At 55.0% G+C, this 16636-nt stretch overlaps 1 protein-coding gene across 1 annotated transcript; it reads right to left on the bottom strand.

Moving 5' to 3' along the window:
• Positions 1 to 4447: 4447 nt before the first annotated feature.
• On the bottom strand, positions 4448 to 15394 carry SIGLEC15 (sialic acid binding Ig-like lectin 15). Its single transcript, XM_004683874.1, has 6 exons — positions 15343 to 15394; positions 8311 to 8370; positions 7652 to 8038; positions 6199 to 6582; positions 5205 to 5235; positions 4448 to 4529 (listed from the first exon to the last, which is right to left on the bottom strand). Exons 1-6 carry the CDS (start codon positions 15392 to 15394, stop codon positions 4448 to 4450), a joined length of 996 nt encoding a protein of 331 aa, XP_004683931.1.
• Between the last annotated feature and the right edge of the window lie 1242 nt (positions 15395 to 16636).

Below are 16636 nucleotides of genomic sequence, written 5' to 3'. Positions count from 1 at the left end.
ACTGGCAGGAAATGAAGGTGTGGATGCTGAGGCAGAAGTTTTGCAGATGTATGTGATGAGCCTGACAGGAACCAGGCCCCCAACCCTACAAGTGCCTGGCTACAGGACACACAAGAATCTTGGCCCCAGGCACAACTCCTTTTGCTTAGCCACATCCTCTTCCTCAGGGCTATGCCTGAATCAGCTTCAGTTCCTTGAGATTTCAGGAAGTGAGGAAAGCCCCCGCCCCCAGAGTAGCCTGTCCTGGCTTCAGCCAAGTGCCAGCCCAACCCTGATCCTTCACTCTCCTCCCCCTTTTCCTGGCCTGCTGTCCCAGCCCTGGGAGACAGGCCCAGGCTGCCATTGGCTAGCTGTTTGTACTTACTTTGGAGCTCAAGCTGGCCTCAGCCTCCGGCTAACCCGCTCAGGGATCTGCAGTAGCAAGCCAGGCTAAGGCTGCCCTCGCTTCTCAGGTGAGACACCATCACATCTCTGCCCCCACCTCTGCCCACCCTTTAGTCCCCTTCAGGCAAAATGCCAGTTGGTCATCTCCGCCCACCAAGGCAACAAGGCGACATTTGGGGGAAATGCTACATATTCTAAGAGGACTGCCCAGGACTCGGAGGACCAAGGCCACAAGTTGCCACTTGCCTGCAGGCACCAAGAGAATGTGCCTTTGGTGCTGTGCCCTCACCCTTGGCCCGGCAGTTGGCCTCCCAGTGTGGACTAGCAGTGCGGCCTTCCTGCCCCTGGATACTTGGCGGCTCCCACTCAGCAGCTATGCCCTGTGGGGTTTGCCACGTTTGAACTCCAATGTCCATCAGGCATCAGTCTCACCTACCTGCAACACCGGTCTAAAGACGGGCCGCTTTGCACTAACCTTGAAATGGCCCTTCACTTGGGGCCACCTTGGCAGCTTATTGGAGGTAGTAGATGATCATTTTTCTGCTTCTTAAGCAAAATGAATCACAATACTGCATGGTTGGTGTTTTATGAATGTGTCCCCTGTCATCTTCCAGTGGCTTCTGGGTCTGCTGCACTGAGTTCCTAAGTCAGGTCTGTGATGAGCCTCAAATCTAGGCACAAGATGTTCTGTAGAGACCAGAATTAATATTTTCTTCAGTCTGAATAGGTTCTGATTAGGTTCCTGATTTCTGATGACAACTTGAAAAAAAAAACTTTGGGGATAACTAAATCAATAAGGAAAACTGTTGATTTATAACTTCTATTTTTTAATATACAGATGAAAACTCCCATCGAGCACTCAGAGCTCAGAGTTAGTTTTTCTTTCAGTGACTTAAAATCACTTACATAGTGACAGATATCTCAAGTGTGTTCAACTCTTCCTGCCTGCCTGTCATTAAATGTGCAATATCCATTTCCTACACATTGTTCAGAATTTTACATGCTTGTACAAAGGGTGGATTTTTATATAATGATGAGAAACATAAGAATTGGTTAAGTAAATTTCTGCAAATAAATTAGATTTAATTTACTCATGGCAGACATGTCTCATTTTGGGGTAGTTGGTTGGCAGGTGTTTTTATCCAGGAATCTCACAAAGAAAAATGTGCCATTAGGAAGTTTATAATGGGTAGAATTTTTTTCTGTGACATTTTACTATGAGAATTGAAAATCTGGGAGTGTAAGATATTGACATCCAAGACCTAGTGACTCCAGACAGCTCACTGGAGCCCCAGTCATGGTGGGAGGAGGGACGTGAAGCTCCATGAAGACCCCACTGCTGAGTTGGGGGGTGGGACGGGTACTTCAGCCCCATCCTTGGTCATGGGCTGTTCTGGAAACACTTCCTGTGTTGGGATGTCAGGAGTTCTTCCTTAGTGTTCATCTTTATTAACTTTAAATGGGCAAAGTATGGTGGGAGGGTCTGCATATTTGACTGGAGGTTGGCATCAACCTGGGACCCCGCAAACCTTATAAGGCTTATGCTCTTCCCCACTCTTGTTTGGGTTTGGTGTCCTTGTCCAGATAGGGCTACAGTATTTTAGGGTTGGGATGTGGCAGAAGTTAGCTGTCGCTCGTAGTGTAGGCTTCCTTGCTGGGGCACTCCCAAGAGTGGCTTAGAAGTGGCCTGTGTCACAAGGGGTCACTGAGCTTCATCTAAGGATAAAAAAAGCCACACTCCTCTAAAAACACTCTTCTGGGGGCAGCTCTCCCCACCTGGCCCTCCCTTACCTGCCTAAACCTTTCAGGAAACAGACTTACTCCTGGTCATGCTGAAGTGATGCATATACTGTGTTTTGACAGTCTTAAGTGTATGGCTTAGGCCAGACTTAGCCTGGAAACTCAGCTTTTCCTGGTTTACTTGCTCCCTGCCAAGTTCTTGACCTTAAGGCCTCTTCCCCTCCTACACTTCCCCTCCCCTTCCCCCTTTCCCACCTCAGGTCACAGCAGCAGCCTTTGGTGGAATGTGAAGGCGAGTGTCTCCACCAGGACTCCCCTGGGCAATCCAGAGCTGGCGACCCTTTGCGGTCACTGACAGACAGGACTTAGGGACAGACTGTGGAGGAGGAAGATTGGGGGCCAGACCCTGGAAAGCCCAGGGAGTCTCAGTGTGCTCCATGGCCATGTGTAGTGGGGGATTGTGCTTTCCTCCCTTGTCATACACTGAGCACGCAGGTGTCCTGATGGCAGGCTACCCCATAACTCAGGAAGCCCCAGCCGCAGTGCAAGGTGTGGGGGTTACAGGTTGAAAGTAACCTGAAAGGGGACCAGCTACCTCGGCACCCAACTCCCTTGGCACCCGCTCTGTCCATGCTCGAGCATCTTCCAGCTATTCAAACGTCGGACTGGGTCAGATCTCCTCGTCTTTGCTCAGACTGCTCCTTCAGCTTAGAGTGTCTTCTTTCTCGCCTGGCACCCTCCTTTCTCTCCGTCGCTCCTCCATGGGCATGGCCAAAGTGTACCATCTTCATTCCCCTCTCCCAGAAAGCCTTTCCAAGGCTGGGTCCATGACCCCTTTCATGTGCTCCCACAGCACCCCAGCAAGCTTCTGCATGATTGACCTCTTGCTGTTCTGTGTCACTCATTAGCCTGACAACTCTGAGAACCACTGTGGAGTCGCCAGGGCCATTGGCAGATGATCCCGGCTTTCCTCCCAGGTACATGTCAAGCTGCACTGCCCAGCCTGTTGCAGGTGAGTGGGGTGTGTGGCTAGTCTGGCCAGTGCACTATGATCACAAGTGGGGGCCACTCTGGAGCTTTCTTTTGATTTCCAGCTCAGCAACCTTCAATATCAGATGTGGATCCCTGAGGGTCAGGCCCCCAATAAGGGTGGTGAGCAGGACTCCCACCAATCTGTGATGACATGTAGCTTTGCAGAGAATAAATCCTTTGTGTTTTCAGCCACCATGATATTGGGGTTTGTTACCATAGCGCCACTTAGCCCAGCCTAACACATACTTGCTTATTTGTGTCCTACACGTCTCTCCAACACCTGCCTCAGTTCCTGGCATGAAATAGATATATAATAAATAATTCCAATTACTTTTTTTCTTGGCTGTGAAATTGGTTCAAAGACTAGCCAGGTATTTCACACACATACACACCCAGTGTCCTTCACCTCCCATGGAGGTGCCCCCAAGTATCCCCACACAAATGGGCACAGATGCCAGCACCTCTGACCTTTTAACACCCAGCCCTGGATGGAACCATGTTGACCAAGTATACCAACGCCCACACATCCTCTTACCCAGGGGGGCCTAGCCCAGGGCTGTGCAGAGCACCCTGAGGGGGGTAGGGAGGGTGGTAGATGGCACAAGGTGGGACCCAGGAGATGCAGGGGCAGCGGCTTCCGGCCTCTCCCTACAACTGAGTTTTCAGGATTTGAGGTTCTGGAACCACAGGTTAGTTCGGCCCAAGCCCCAGGCTTGGTCTCTGGGACCTTCTCTCTCGCGAGGCTGGTGTGGGTGCCACACTGTGTGGCAACACCACACATCCTGATATGCTCTGCGAGGTGGAGGCGACATTGCCCCTCACATATACGGGCAAATTACTGCTTCCCAAAGGCCCTTCACACCCATCATCCCTGAGATCCTAAAAGTCAACCGGAGGGAAGAACATTAGTGGGCATGTCCAACCATGGGTGAGCTGAGACCCAGACAGCGGTCTGGGCCACCCAGCAGGCTGGTGCCCAAGCCCAGCTAGAGCCTCGGCCTCCAGACTTCTGGCCGGCACGCTGCTTGCTTTCCTGTAGCATTCTAGGTAAGAACGGGTAAGAGGCTCTTCTCCGGAAGTTTCCTGCTGAAGCTCACATGTGCACACGCACATTCCACACTTTCAAAATGCTGATCCTTAAGACATAAACATCAGGGGGGCCTTGAGACAGGGCTCCGCTGAGTATGGGTGAGGTCCTGAACGCCTCTGGGGGTCACCCAGCTTCCAAGGTGCCTGGGAGCCTGCAGAGCCTTCTCGGCCTGGCCTTGTCTCGCCTCAGCCAAGGGGTTCCTCATGGTGAACACACGGCGGCCCGGGACTCTTGGGGGCTCATCTGGCTCAAATTTTCATAATTGGATTCCTGAACCTGGGGCCTGGAGACAGAAGAAAGTTGGCTGATGACCCAGCCTGACTGCCCAATCATGTTACAGCAACAAGGGGCGTGGGGATGAGGTACAGATGGGAGTAGGGAAGGCTGGCTAGGAGGGAGCAGAGAGACCTAGATCCAACAGGCTTGGGGACCAAACCAACACCCTCGCTGGCTCCCTCCCTTCCTCGCTCTGCCCACCTGGTTCTCTGGCCAGCCCTGTCTTCTGCCTGCCCCCATCCACTGCTGCCATGAGCCAGTCTCAGTCTTGTTCAACAGGCCCCTCCCAAGGCCTTAGCCCCTACTCTTGTTCAAATAGGGCCATTTAGCTGCCTCCAACCACTGAGGGGCTTCCCGTTACACATGGACTAAATCCCATAGCCTGCCTGACACCAGGGCTGGGAGTTATGCCAGTGGTGGAGGCCCAAGCAGTAAAATGCTGGGAACCAGGGGCCCTGTGGGGGTGGCAGCAGCGAGCACAGTGTGATCTGGTCTGGCCTATGAATAGCTTGGTGAGCTGAGGGAGGAAGGGCTTTGCAAGGCCACAGCGGACGGCCTCAGGGAGGGCCTGACTCCTGCCGAAGGCCAGAACCCACTTTGCTGTTCTTTCTCCTCATGCCACCAAGCCTCAGCCTGAGGCTTGTACTCACTGGTCAATGGGGTGAGATTGGTAGTCACTTACCGTGGAGAAGTGGCCTGGGCGACTGGGTGCTCTGAAAGAGAGCGAGAGAGCGAGAGCATGAATCTCCATGGCACCTCCAGGCTGCCAGCCCTGCTGCCCACCCCTCCCCGCAAGGGTCTGAAGGGCAGATGCAATAAACTGCAAGGTTGCAAGACGTGAAGAAGGGATCTGAGAGAAGCTTGGAAGTCAAGAAGGGTGGAGTGAGGAACAGTCCAATGGGAAACACACTCTGAGGCCAGAATGCCCAGTGAAGGCCAGTGTGGCCTTCTCAGCACAGGCAGACTAGGGCAGCTAATGTTTGGATTTCCTCCCAGGAGAGTCTGGGGCTGGTTCTACTGACCTACTGGTCTGAGAAGCTGCAGCAAGCAGAGCACAGGGCAAATTCCCCATGCGCCCATCCACCTCCGAGCAGTGCGCAGCAAGGGCACCTGCTGTTTCCACCCCACACCTTTGCACACGCTGTCCCCTCTGTTAGGTGCACCGCTTGCTCCAGGTTCTCACCTGTGCTCACCTGGAGTATTTTTGTAGCTCTCACCTTGCAGAGCTTTCCCTCTGGCTCCTATCAACCCCCCAGCCTGCAAGAACTCTGGGCTACTCACTGCATATCACGTTATTTGGTTCCATCCCATGCAAGGTCTGGGAACCGGACTTAGTCGTGTCTGTATTCCTACTACTTACACATAGAAGCTCCTTGAGCTGCTGTAACATAACTGAATAGCACCAACTGGGAAGGCTTGTGTGTGGTCAGAGTGTCATTTAGGAGGAGGAGTTTGGGTCTCCAATGCTGAGACTCCAGGCCAGAGGCAAGTTTCTTAAGCTCTTCTATTTCTTTCTGATGTAAAATGGGCTAATGCTGGTTCCCGCCTCCTGGGCTTGATGCAGGGAGCACAGAAATGGTGTTCTGGTTGTATCAAGCAGGTGGTCACTGAGAGGCCTTATCTGAGAGGGCGGCCTTGCTATGCCCTTGCACCACCCTGGCCCCAGGTGCACCCACCTAGGCTGCGGCGGGCAGCAGCTGTACGGGCTATGAGGACGCCAAGCAGCAGCAGCGCCTTGAAGCAGAGGGCACCGAGCAGAAAGGCGGTCGCCGAGACCCCGGAGGCACCGTGGAAACGGAACAGGTAGATACTGGCTTCTGCACGCCCCAGGCTGTTGGTGGCCGTGCAGGTGTAGCGACCATCCTGGGCCAGTGCCGGGAGCTCCGCAGTCACCCGGTAGCTGTGACCCTGACTCAGGCTCAGCCCAGTGGCCGAGCCATTGCCCAGGGCAGGGCCAGCCCACTCCAGGACAGGCGGTGGCTCCCCCTCGGCGGTGCAGAGTGCGCGGTAGGTGTGTGCTGGGCCAGGGAGCACGGAGATGTTGACTATCCGTGGAGCGGCTGCAGGTGGCCATCAGGAGGTCGGGGGAGAGAGTAAACTGTGGTTAGAGTGCACGTATGCGGTGACAAGGGTCAGGGCTACCACAGACTGTCCCCTACGATGGAAATGGAGAGGGAGCTCTGCTGCCTGTGTCCCCGTATAGATACAGCTTTGGGCAAGCGATTCCTCAGCTCTGTGCCTCAGTTTCTCCACGTGTAGGATGGGATCACTTATCATCACTTATTGGGTTGTTGAGATTTGGCAAGGTCATAACTTGGACAAGGGCCTGGCTGGTAGCAAGGACTCACTAAATGGTGGTTTTTAGCTCATGCGCCTGCAATGTGTCCCAGGCTGGGGGCTGACTGCTGGTGTGGTTTCCACGGCACCTTGCATCTAGAGCTGAGACTGATCTGAGTTCTGGGATTATGGCAGGAGGTGCAGACACTGGGAAGAAGGCAAAATAGAGAGGTGGCCGAACCGACCCAAGCCATGTGGAACTCCTTGGCCCAGCCATTGTAGGACCCAAGAGCCTCTGGGTCCCTCACTGCAGGGGTCCAGAATTATTAAAAGTTCCACAGGAAATTCCACGGCCTGGCCAGGCGGACTGCCACCATTCTAGGGACTGTACTGGTACCCCATCTTTATACCCCAGGGTCTAGCCAAGTGCTGAGCATTTGCAGGGCTTCCTATGCACCTTCCCTGGGGGTCTGGGGGTGTCCTTTAGTGTACAAACCCCATTGCAACCCTTGCCACATTTACGATTGTTTTATTGCATTTCTGTAGCCTAGACTGAGCAAGTTGGGACGTTTTTGCTCTCTGAGCTTCATTCACTGCAATGCCCGTGCCCGGGCCTTCCCCAGCCCTTCCTGGGCCCAGGATTCTGCAGGCGGCCAGTAACGGTCCCCAAACAAGAGGGTTTGGGTCCCTGCTTTAGACACAGGTGTCTTGCCTATGCCAGCGGTGAGCACGGTGCCGGCAGCTCATAAGCCCTTGGGACACGGCTGGAAAGCTGGAAGAGCAACAGCAATTGCGCCTCCAGCCCTCCCCCGCAGAGCGCGTTTCCCGCACCCCAGGCCCGCGCGCGCTCACCGGTCACGCGGAGCCGGACGCCGTGACGGCTCTCATAGCGGTCGTGGACGTCCCCGCCCGCGAACTCGACGCGGCAGAAGTAGCGGCCGGCGTCGGCCAGGGCGAGGCGCTCCACACGCAGCGACAGGTCGTTGCGACGCGGGTTGCCGAGCAGCCGGAAGCGGCCTTGCGGGCTCAGCGCCGTCTGGCAGAGCTCACTGCCCCGCGCCGCCGCGCAGCGGAACACCTGCGGCCCCGCGTAGGGCTCGCGCGCGCGCCAGATGGCGGTGAGCGGCCCGTCGTAGTGGCGGTGCGGGTGCGTGAAGGTGCAGGGCAGCACGGCCGCCTCGCCCGCCGCCGCGCTCACCTCCGCGGGTACCTGCATGGACCAGCGCTCCTCCGGCGCACCTGCGGAAGGGCGAGCGGGACAAACCCTTGGGTCCCGTCAGGGGTGTGAGTGGGGCCCTCCCGGGTCAAAGAAGACTCACCCCCTCACCCCAAGACCCTGAAGCCCCAGAAAGCACCCGAGGGAGCCTGGAGCAGCATCTCATGGGATCTTGATTTCCAGGAGACTGAACAAACCCCCATACTCTTGCGCCTCTGCAGAAAAGCCCTGGGATTTTGAGGTGACGGCAGAATCCCAAGTCCTGCAGAATGGCGAGAATAGTAAAAGCACTTACTGTGTACCTCCGTGAAGAGCAGGGTCTCCGTAGTATCTCTCTTAGTTCTCACAAATGATCCTAGAGGTAAACACAGTTACCACTGGCTTACATGTTAATAGACTGAGGCACAGAGAGGTTGAGTAATGGCCTGAAGTCACACAGCCAGGGGGAGGTAAAGCCATCTTCCAGATTCTGAGCTGCGCTCCCCTATACTAAAAGCCTAAACCTTGGGGCTAATTCAAGAAGACAACACCCCCATTTACAGAGGGGGAAGGGGAAAATTTGAAAGTGATGGTGTGTTTGGAAGCTTATTGTTGAGTTGAATGAGTTCTAGAATTCAGGTCAACTTAGAGGTCTCTGGGAGAGGCTAGGGGCAGGGAACAGAGACTGGGAGAAGTGGGTCACTGACTGCCTCCTTCCGGTCCATCAGCCCCTGAGGTGGGTTTCCTCACCTCCCCACTGTGGGTCTCTGAAGTTTGGTTGGCTAAGGTCTGGCAGCTGTGCTCTGCCTCCAGCAGGCAGGGGCTAGTGAGTCCTTCCCTGCTATGCACATATGGGCTGCTTTGGGAGGGGACTGAGGGGGAGGAGGGACCAGGCCAGGGGTGGTGCCTCCCCAAGGAGGGATGGCAGGCTGCTGGGCCCTCCTGGCTAGTTCACAAAGAGCTCTCTTAACAGGAATAATATAGAGCCCTTTATTTACAAAGGGCTTTACAATTTACACAGCTGTATCACATACATCATGTCACACAGCCCTCGTGACATCCTGGGAGAGTAAGCAGGGCAGATACTGTTGTAGGTAAGGAAGTGAAGACCAGAGTCATGGCGGGAGGCAGCAGAAACCCAGCTCTTTGGACTCCCAGTCCAGTGTTCAGTGTTCTTTGGGGTAGCCTGGCTCACAGCTGGCAGCCCCTACCCCAGGGGTCCCATCACAGAACCAACGTCAACCAGCTCCTACGTGCCTTAAATGGCGCATCCTTGTCCCTTGTCCCTTAAATGGCGCATCCTTGTCCCTTAAATGGCACTCCCAGGACCCCAATGGCTGTCCTGCATCCCTGAAACCCTTCCCCTTTCTGCCAAATCCCAGCCCCTCACCCGCCCCTGCTCATGTTTACCACAGGCTCTGTATTCTTTCCCCCCAGGGTAGTGGTCAGATGGGGCTGGGAGGAGCGTGAAGGTCTAGGTATGTGTGCCAGGTGTGTGTGATCACCATGGACACATCAGCTGTGTGAACTGTGCCTCATTCAAAGCCACACTTCAGACTCCTGCTGAACTTGCAGTCAGCTACAGCCACAATTCTTTTTTCACACAATCTGTTTTTAAGCCAATTCTCTTTTTCTTTCGGATAGGAGGAGGAAGTAAACTTTTGAATCCAAGTGGAGGACTTGACATTTATCCCTAGGGAGAGCTTGTTTGCTCAGCTCTTAATAGCCAAAGGGTCTAATTCCAATTTTGAGAAACCCTTTCTGAAGGGTTTCCAGGTTCAGTCAGTACCTTCAGCTGCAGAAATCATATTCCTACTCTTGGTGCTCAGCACCTGCCTCAGTTTCCCTGCACTTCCTGCTCTCTACAACCTTAGCCTCGTCTGACAGCCTTCATGGAGCCGGGCACTGATTCCCCAGGTATGGCTGGCTATTGTGCATTCATCACTTAGCAAACATTTATTGGACACGTCCTCTCTCTAAACCAGGCACCAGGATATGAGCTGAAGCTACAAAGAGTAACTTATCAGCCAGCCGGAGCTCCCAGCTCAGCGACAAGACAGAGCTGTGGCCACGTGCAGGACCAGCCCTGCAGCCTTCCTGGTGTCCTAGTGACGGACACTAACAATGCGCCCTCTGACTGAACATGGGCCTTGGCATACTGCCAGCCAGCTCCCTCCCAGTCAGCCTCAGGCCTGTGTCCCACAGCTCCCCCCACTCCCCTCCCCCTCCATTCCCCAGGCTGGCAGAGGTATTGCCTCTGTAAGGGACTGGCCTGTTCCCTGCGTGTCTCTCCCAGGCACCTGGAAGAACCTGGTGGGCAGGGGCCACATTTGGGGCGGTCCTCATGGCATTATCACCAGACAGTGCCTACACATGGTGAATGATGTTGCGCTGAATTGCCGGAAGGCGCTGAGGAGAGAGAAGGCAGCTGGGTTCGACAGGGTAGGTGTAGAGTGGGAGGGGGCAGGGATTGGGTGGAGCACCAGGGGATGAGGAGCAGAGCCTGGAGGGAGGTGTGGGATGTCAGGAAGCTTTGAGGCAGGAAGAAGGTGTCTAGGCGAAGGGCACAGCCGGAGTCTCAGGGACACCAGCGGGGGTCACAGGGCAAGAAGGCCTAAGGGGCCTGGAATATACAGAGCTTCAGGACTTCCTGGAGATGTTCCTCCCCTCATTTCCGATTTCAACTCCCCCACAAGGAACTATCGTTAGCCCCCTTCAAGGGAAGGGAACGAGAGGCTCAGAGAGCGTAAGTGAAGGCAAGGTCACCTGGCCAATGAGAGCTGGGGCACTCGGGGTCCCCTCAGTGCTTCAAGTTACCCCCTGTCCAGGATGCTCCCTGCTGGAGGAGGACAGAAAGAGACAGGCTGCCTTTCAGGGCTGGTGCTCTGGGGACAGAGCAGGCACAGAGGCCCTTTCACTAGCCACCAGGGAGATTGCTGTTTCCTGTTGACCTGCTGAACAGTGCTCCTCCTGCTCTCATCGAGGCCTTTGGATGAGTCCATCCTGGATGCAAGGTGAGGGTGGGAAGGCCTAGCAGGAATTGCAGGAGAGCAAATGCATTTGCTTTGGCAGGCATCCAAGCACCTCAGCATCCGGTGACATTTACTGAGCCCTCTGGCAGCTCCTGCATGCCTCTGGTGGGGTGAGGGGTGCTGCTCACTCCTAAACTGGAATCTTCACTCTTGTGTAGGTCTCTAATCTCTCTGCCTCATGGCATCAGCCTCTGGGCCACATTCCTGCTGTTGTCCCTAAGAACTCCCCATTGTGCCATGGTGAACAGGGGTGACATTCTCCCTTGTGTGCCTTCTTTCACTAGGCCTGTGTCAAGCACCCAGTCTGTGCCTGCTGCTGTTCTTAGCCCACCCAGTTGGCAGGTGATCTTGGGGCAAGTTACAGAACGTCCCAGGTCTCAGACTTCTCTACTCCCAGATGAGGAGCGTACCCCTTCCTCATAGGAGGGGGGCTGGGTGAAGTCACAGAGGCAGGTCACCCTCGGGAAACACTCCATGTCTGTGAGTGTTTCACAATCCCTGCAAGGGGAGCAGGCAGAAGGGAGAAGATGGGGTGTGCTAATCATTGGTGGACATGCTCTGAGCTTTGAGCTCATGGTGACACAGCAGGTCAGGACACAGACACCCTGATATCACTGTTTGCCAAGCAGAACACAACCTTCCCTTTTGTCCTAAACTCATCCCAAGCTACTCATGTATGGTGCATTTATTCACTTAATGGAGATTTCTCAAGGGCAAAGAGAAGCACTTGGCTTCTCTTTGGAGGCCCATTAAAAGCAACCAGAAATGACAACTGACAGCCTGGCAAGAAGAGCCCAGTAAGAGTAGTAGCAAGATGGCTCAGGGTAGCAATGGTAAAAGCAGGGCAGAAAAGCACCATTTAGAGGAGTCTACCCAGGGCCTTGAGGCAGTGGGCCTGTGTGACAGCCGTGACCCAAGTCACCTCATAAAGGTTCACTGCCAGGAGAGGCATGGCTCTCGGGTGGAGAATGGGGTCAGTCTGGGCCCTGGCTCTGCCACACTGATCTTAACTTTGTGGGTCTAAGCCGGTGCCCCCAGCTGTGTGGAGCTGGCAGTTAAATCCCTTGTCGGGGTTTTCTCCAGTGACTTCAGGCATGTGAGGTTTGCTGGCATGTCGCTATTGCCCCCTCAGAGGGGGTGTGGATATGAGGGTGACAGCCCTGCGATGTGAGGGTGTCCTATTCAAGGTTGGTTCCCACCTTGCTGTTGGGAGAGGCTGCGACCACCCAAGACCCTGAACGAGAACAAGCAATGGCGAGAATGAGTGACTTATACATCATTGCTTTATGTCAGATGTGTCTTGGGTCTCTGTGTAAAAGTTTGATAATGTTATTGTGACCAGAAATATGCCGTAGGAACTGAACTGTCAGGTATAGCAATCAGCCTAGTGTAAAATTGCTTTTGTTGTTGTTTAACTTAAAGTCACAGTGCCTAAGAAGCTTTGGATCGTGTTAAGCGAGGACTTGCTGTACTGAGATGCAAGCACCCGTTATCCAGAAAACTCAGCCAACTAAGCCGAAAGGTGTAGGCAGCGTGAGCTGAGCCTCCGTCACTACTCTAGGCCCCCCCCCCCCCCGGTGCTGACCTCGGTGGCAAAAGGGCACCGGCATTGGGCCCCGCTGCCTGCTCATCATAGTCATACCCCAGCTCAGGGGTAGCTGACTCTTCCTAGACTTATTATCTCAAAGCCCCATGCCTGTGGTGCCAGCGTGGGATGGGAGCCCAAGGGCGATCTGCAGAACCTGAGTGGACAGAAGCGGCATCTGGCTGGTATTGGAAATAGAAACCTCGGTTTTGGCTGCATCTGACAAAAGATCTCCACTGGTTCCTCAGTGGGAGGGAAGCCACAGGCCAGTCTCTCTCCAGGTCATCTGCGGTGAGTTTGTGCAACTGCATTTATGTTAATCAACAAGGGAGCTCTGTTTACAGGTTTCATCACAGAGTGTGAGGTGGATGAGATGAGTAGTGAACTCCTGGTAGTCATGGGGAGATAGAGGTTGGGGGATTGAGGCAGGCGCCCGTGCAGAAGAATACAAGCCCAGGCTGTTGGGGGTGGGCCTTATGTTTGAACTGTGGGCTTGGAAGGGCAGAGGAAGATGCCAGGCTGGCATGCCCATGCTCCTGACAGAAAGCTCTGCAGAGAGCTGGAGCCCCTTCGAGATCTGCCTGCTGCTGGCTGACATTGCCAGTTGACAGGGAGCCCTGATGAGCTCAACTAGCCACCGTCCTTGGGGATGCTGGGGCCTGTTAGCAGGGGTATGCTCTAGGAGAGAGTGACTCCAGTGGTGGCCTCTTGGGTGCTAGACCCCTGGAGGGTGAGAAGAGAGCACTTGGGGGTCCAGGAGAAATGTCCATCGTGGCCACCAAGCCTCAGCACTGAGGCATGTGCGCTGAGCTGGGACATGTTGCCTTCATCCTGTTCCCTCTTGCCCGAGTGCGCCCTGCGATTCTCTCTGGGCCTGCACGTTGTTCAGACAGGTTATCACCAGAGAAAGGAGTAGAGACCAGAGGGGAGAAGAGGGAGTAGAAGCAGGAGTTCTGTGACCCAGGAGGTTCTAGAAGAGGTGAGAATGAGGGGTGCGTGAGCCGGAGGCCTGGCTGTTTTGCCTCTGGGCTAGCCGATTTCTTTTCACTCTTCCCTCTCCGCTGTTGGATTCCGAGTAATCCTGCCCTGGGCCTGTATTTGCCACTGGCCACTGCTCCCTGCTTCCCCTCCTCCCTGAGTAGGCTCCCCAGTTGGAACTACTGACCTCAGTGGTCTCTGGGAACTGAAGAGCCCTGGCTCATGAACACTTACACTGCCTCCTAGACTAGGGAGAGGGCCCATTTCCTCCCTGACATTTCCCTGCCTCTCAGCAAGCACCCCCATGTTCCGGGGTTACTGCTGTGTCTCACAGCCTTGCCTTTCTGGCAGTTTTTTCTGCAGTGGTTTAGAGTGAATAAAGCAAACACCTCTGAGCAGTGAGCTTTGCCCCAGACTTGAGGCACAGGTAGAAGTGTAAAGGGCTGGACTTGCACTAGGAAGACTGGGGGCACAGCCGGGGTGGGGTACCCCACCCTTGGCCTCCTGAGACTCCCTTTAGCAGAGATAAGTTTCTCACTGTGCTTGTGGTGCAGTCACTCTGGCACCCAGCCCCTGAGGGCGAGGCCTTCTGTAGGTGTGGGGTAGCCAATTAAGACTTGCCCAAGGTCACCACAGCGCCCAGGCCCCTGACTATTCCACCCACCACATTTCCTGGCCTCTGCAGGAAAGCAGGAAAGGGCAGATCTGGGGGAAGAAAGTGGGAAGTGACAGGGGCAGTTCATGGGGCTGCCTGGGAGGGAAGGGCTGCCCCAGGTACGGGTGCTAGGGGTGGAGACTTGGCATGAGGAAGAACATGGAAGTTAGAAAGGGGCTTTCTGGGGATAAATTCCTTCCACTTTGCTTTTGCCAAGAGCCTGCCCAGAACCCCACACTTAGAAGTGTGGACAGTGCCCTGCAGGCAGCAAGTTCACTCAAGTCCACATGCTGCCCAGCCCAGCCTGGCCCTCCAGCCCATTGCCTGCCTGTCCTCCTGCCAGGCCACACAGATGAGCTCCCAGATGGACACCACCAGAGCAATAAAGAAAGTGGGACCCATGTTTGCACCAGCTCACAGACCTGTGGCTCTAGCAGCAGGCCGGCAGCCAGTGTGAAGAGAATAGGGGTGTGCTCTCCAGGTGGCCGATGGGTGAGGCTTGGCCACCCCGTAATGACAGAGTCAGAGTGTATTTTGATGCAGATGGCCTGTGAGTGCCCTTTAAGAAATGCTAGCCCCAGGGACACCAGCCCACTGGGCAGGGCTCAGTGGCTGATGCACTGTAAAGAGTTGCTTCTCACCCGAGGGTCCCTGCTGTGTGTTCAGGTGCCCTCTTTTTCCATCAGGTCCATATAAACTTATCCCTAGCTTCACCCCAAACAACCAGGTGCTCTCCTCCCCACGGCCTTGGGGCTGTGCCATCAAGGCAATGCATTTGGATGATGGTGAGACCCCAAGTCTGTTCAGAGCCTGGACTGTCCTCCCCCACACCTGCCCACTACCCCCCAGGGCCCTTTCTATAGGTAGGGACACTGAGGCCCTGGGAAATCAGGGCACTGCATCTCGTCACTCAAAACATAACAAGGACTGAACTTCTGGCTCCTGCACCAGCCCAAAGTGCCGCTCCTCCACCTCCACAGACCTGGAGCGTCTGGGCACACACAGCGGGCCCAGTTCACAGACGGGAGCATGTACTGGGATTCTGTCAGCATCTGCTCTGCTCTGAGCGTGGGCCAGAGAGAACGCTGGGAAACTCACCCATTAGGAGGACGCAGAACAAGCAGGCCAGGAGTGAGACGGCTGCTTCCATGGTGTGAGAGACAGACGGGTGGCACCCAGCCACCACCAGTGAGGGCCTCCCGTGGTGTACAGGTGCGGGGAGAGGCGGGGGTGGGGGGGCACAGGTGTGCCGAGATCTGCAGCCTGACACTGCAGGCTCTGGAGGAGCTGCAGCGGCTGCAGGCGTCCGACTATGATTAGGTGAGACCCGTGGGGCTTAGTCATGTGGAAAACCCAAAGGGGAACCACTGGAATGATTTTCCAGGAGTGGAAACAGGGCGCTAGATGGGGAAGACACAGGCCCCTTTGAAAACACTGCAGCTCCTTGGCTGCCACCCCTCTCTTCTCCTCCAGAACTCAGCTTCTTTCATTCCTTCCCTCCGCTCCTTCCTCTCCAGTATTTCTAGTTTTCCAGATGGGTTTTCTTTACTTCCATCCCATTTCTCTCCTTCTCATCTCCTTCTGGACAGGGTTTTGGATAGAAAAAGACACGGAGGGAAGGAGCCAGATGGCATAGCAACTCATTAAAGTAAGGCCAATGGCGTTGTCGATATTTATAAGAGAAAAACTTGTCCAGCAGCACTCTCTTGCCCACTCAGAGCCCCCTCCAGAGGGCCTGGAGTCCTAGCACTGTGCTCCAAATCACTGGAGATCTTGTGAAAATGCAGGTCACGACTCCAGTCTCTGCTGGTCTGGAATCCAAGCTTCTAGCAGCAGGAGTGCAGACCCCACCCTGCCCTGCAGCCGTGGCCCCTGGGCTGGGTTCCAGCACAGTCAGGACCCCAGGGAGGAGAGGGAAGGGCTCCTGGAAGCTGATTTGGTGCACTGTCCATGATTCACCCCCAAACTTGAATGCTGTTTGCCCCATTTTTCAAGGGGATTAGATCTGGACAGCCTGTCAACGCCGTGACTTGTGCCCCTTGCCCTACGCAGTGAGCACGACATAATGATGCTCGTTCTTCCTTTCCAGCTGGCAGGAGGAACTGCCATGCTGAATTTGTTCCCTGTCCATTCTTCACTCTTGTCTCTTCACCTCTGCAAGCTTCTGCTCTGGTGGGACAGCCAGCCCCCTGAGAGAGCCCCAACCTGCCTCACACCCCCCCTACTCCCCCTCACATTGGTTCTCTCTGGTGGCCTGGCTGTGCTGGAGGAGGAAGGGTCAGTCCCCAGGGCCCCAGGCTCCTTGTAGACTGTTGGAAGGGGCTTCTATGCGTAGCCTGGACTCCTTCCCAGCTCCCTGGACTCAATTCACTTCAGCACAGCCTGCCAGGAG

The sequence above is a fragment of the Condylura cristata genome, unplaced genomic scaffold (assembly GCF_000260355.1).
Source record: "Condylura cristata isolate star-nosed mole 26May11 unplaced genomic scaffold, ConCri1.0 scaffold00016, whole genome shotgun sequence".
NCBI classification, from domain to species: Eukaryota; Metazoa; Chordata; class Mammalia; order Eulipotyphla; family Talpidae; genus Condylura; species Condylura cristata.
This window is presented reverse-complemented; position numbering and strand designations above follow the sequence as displayed.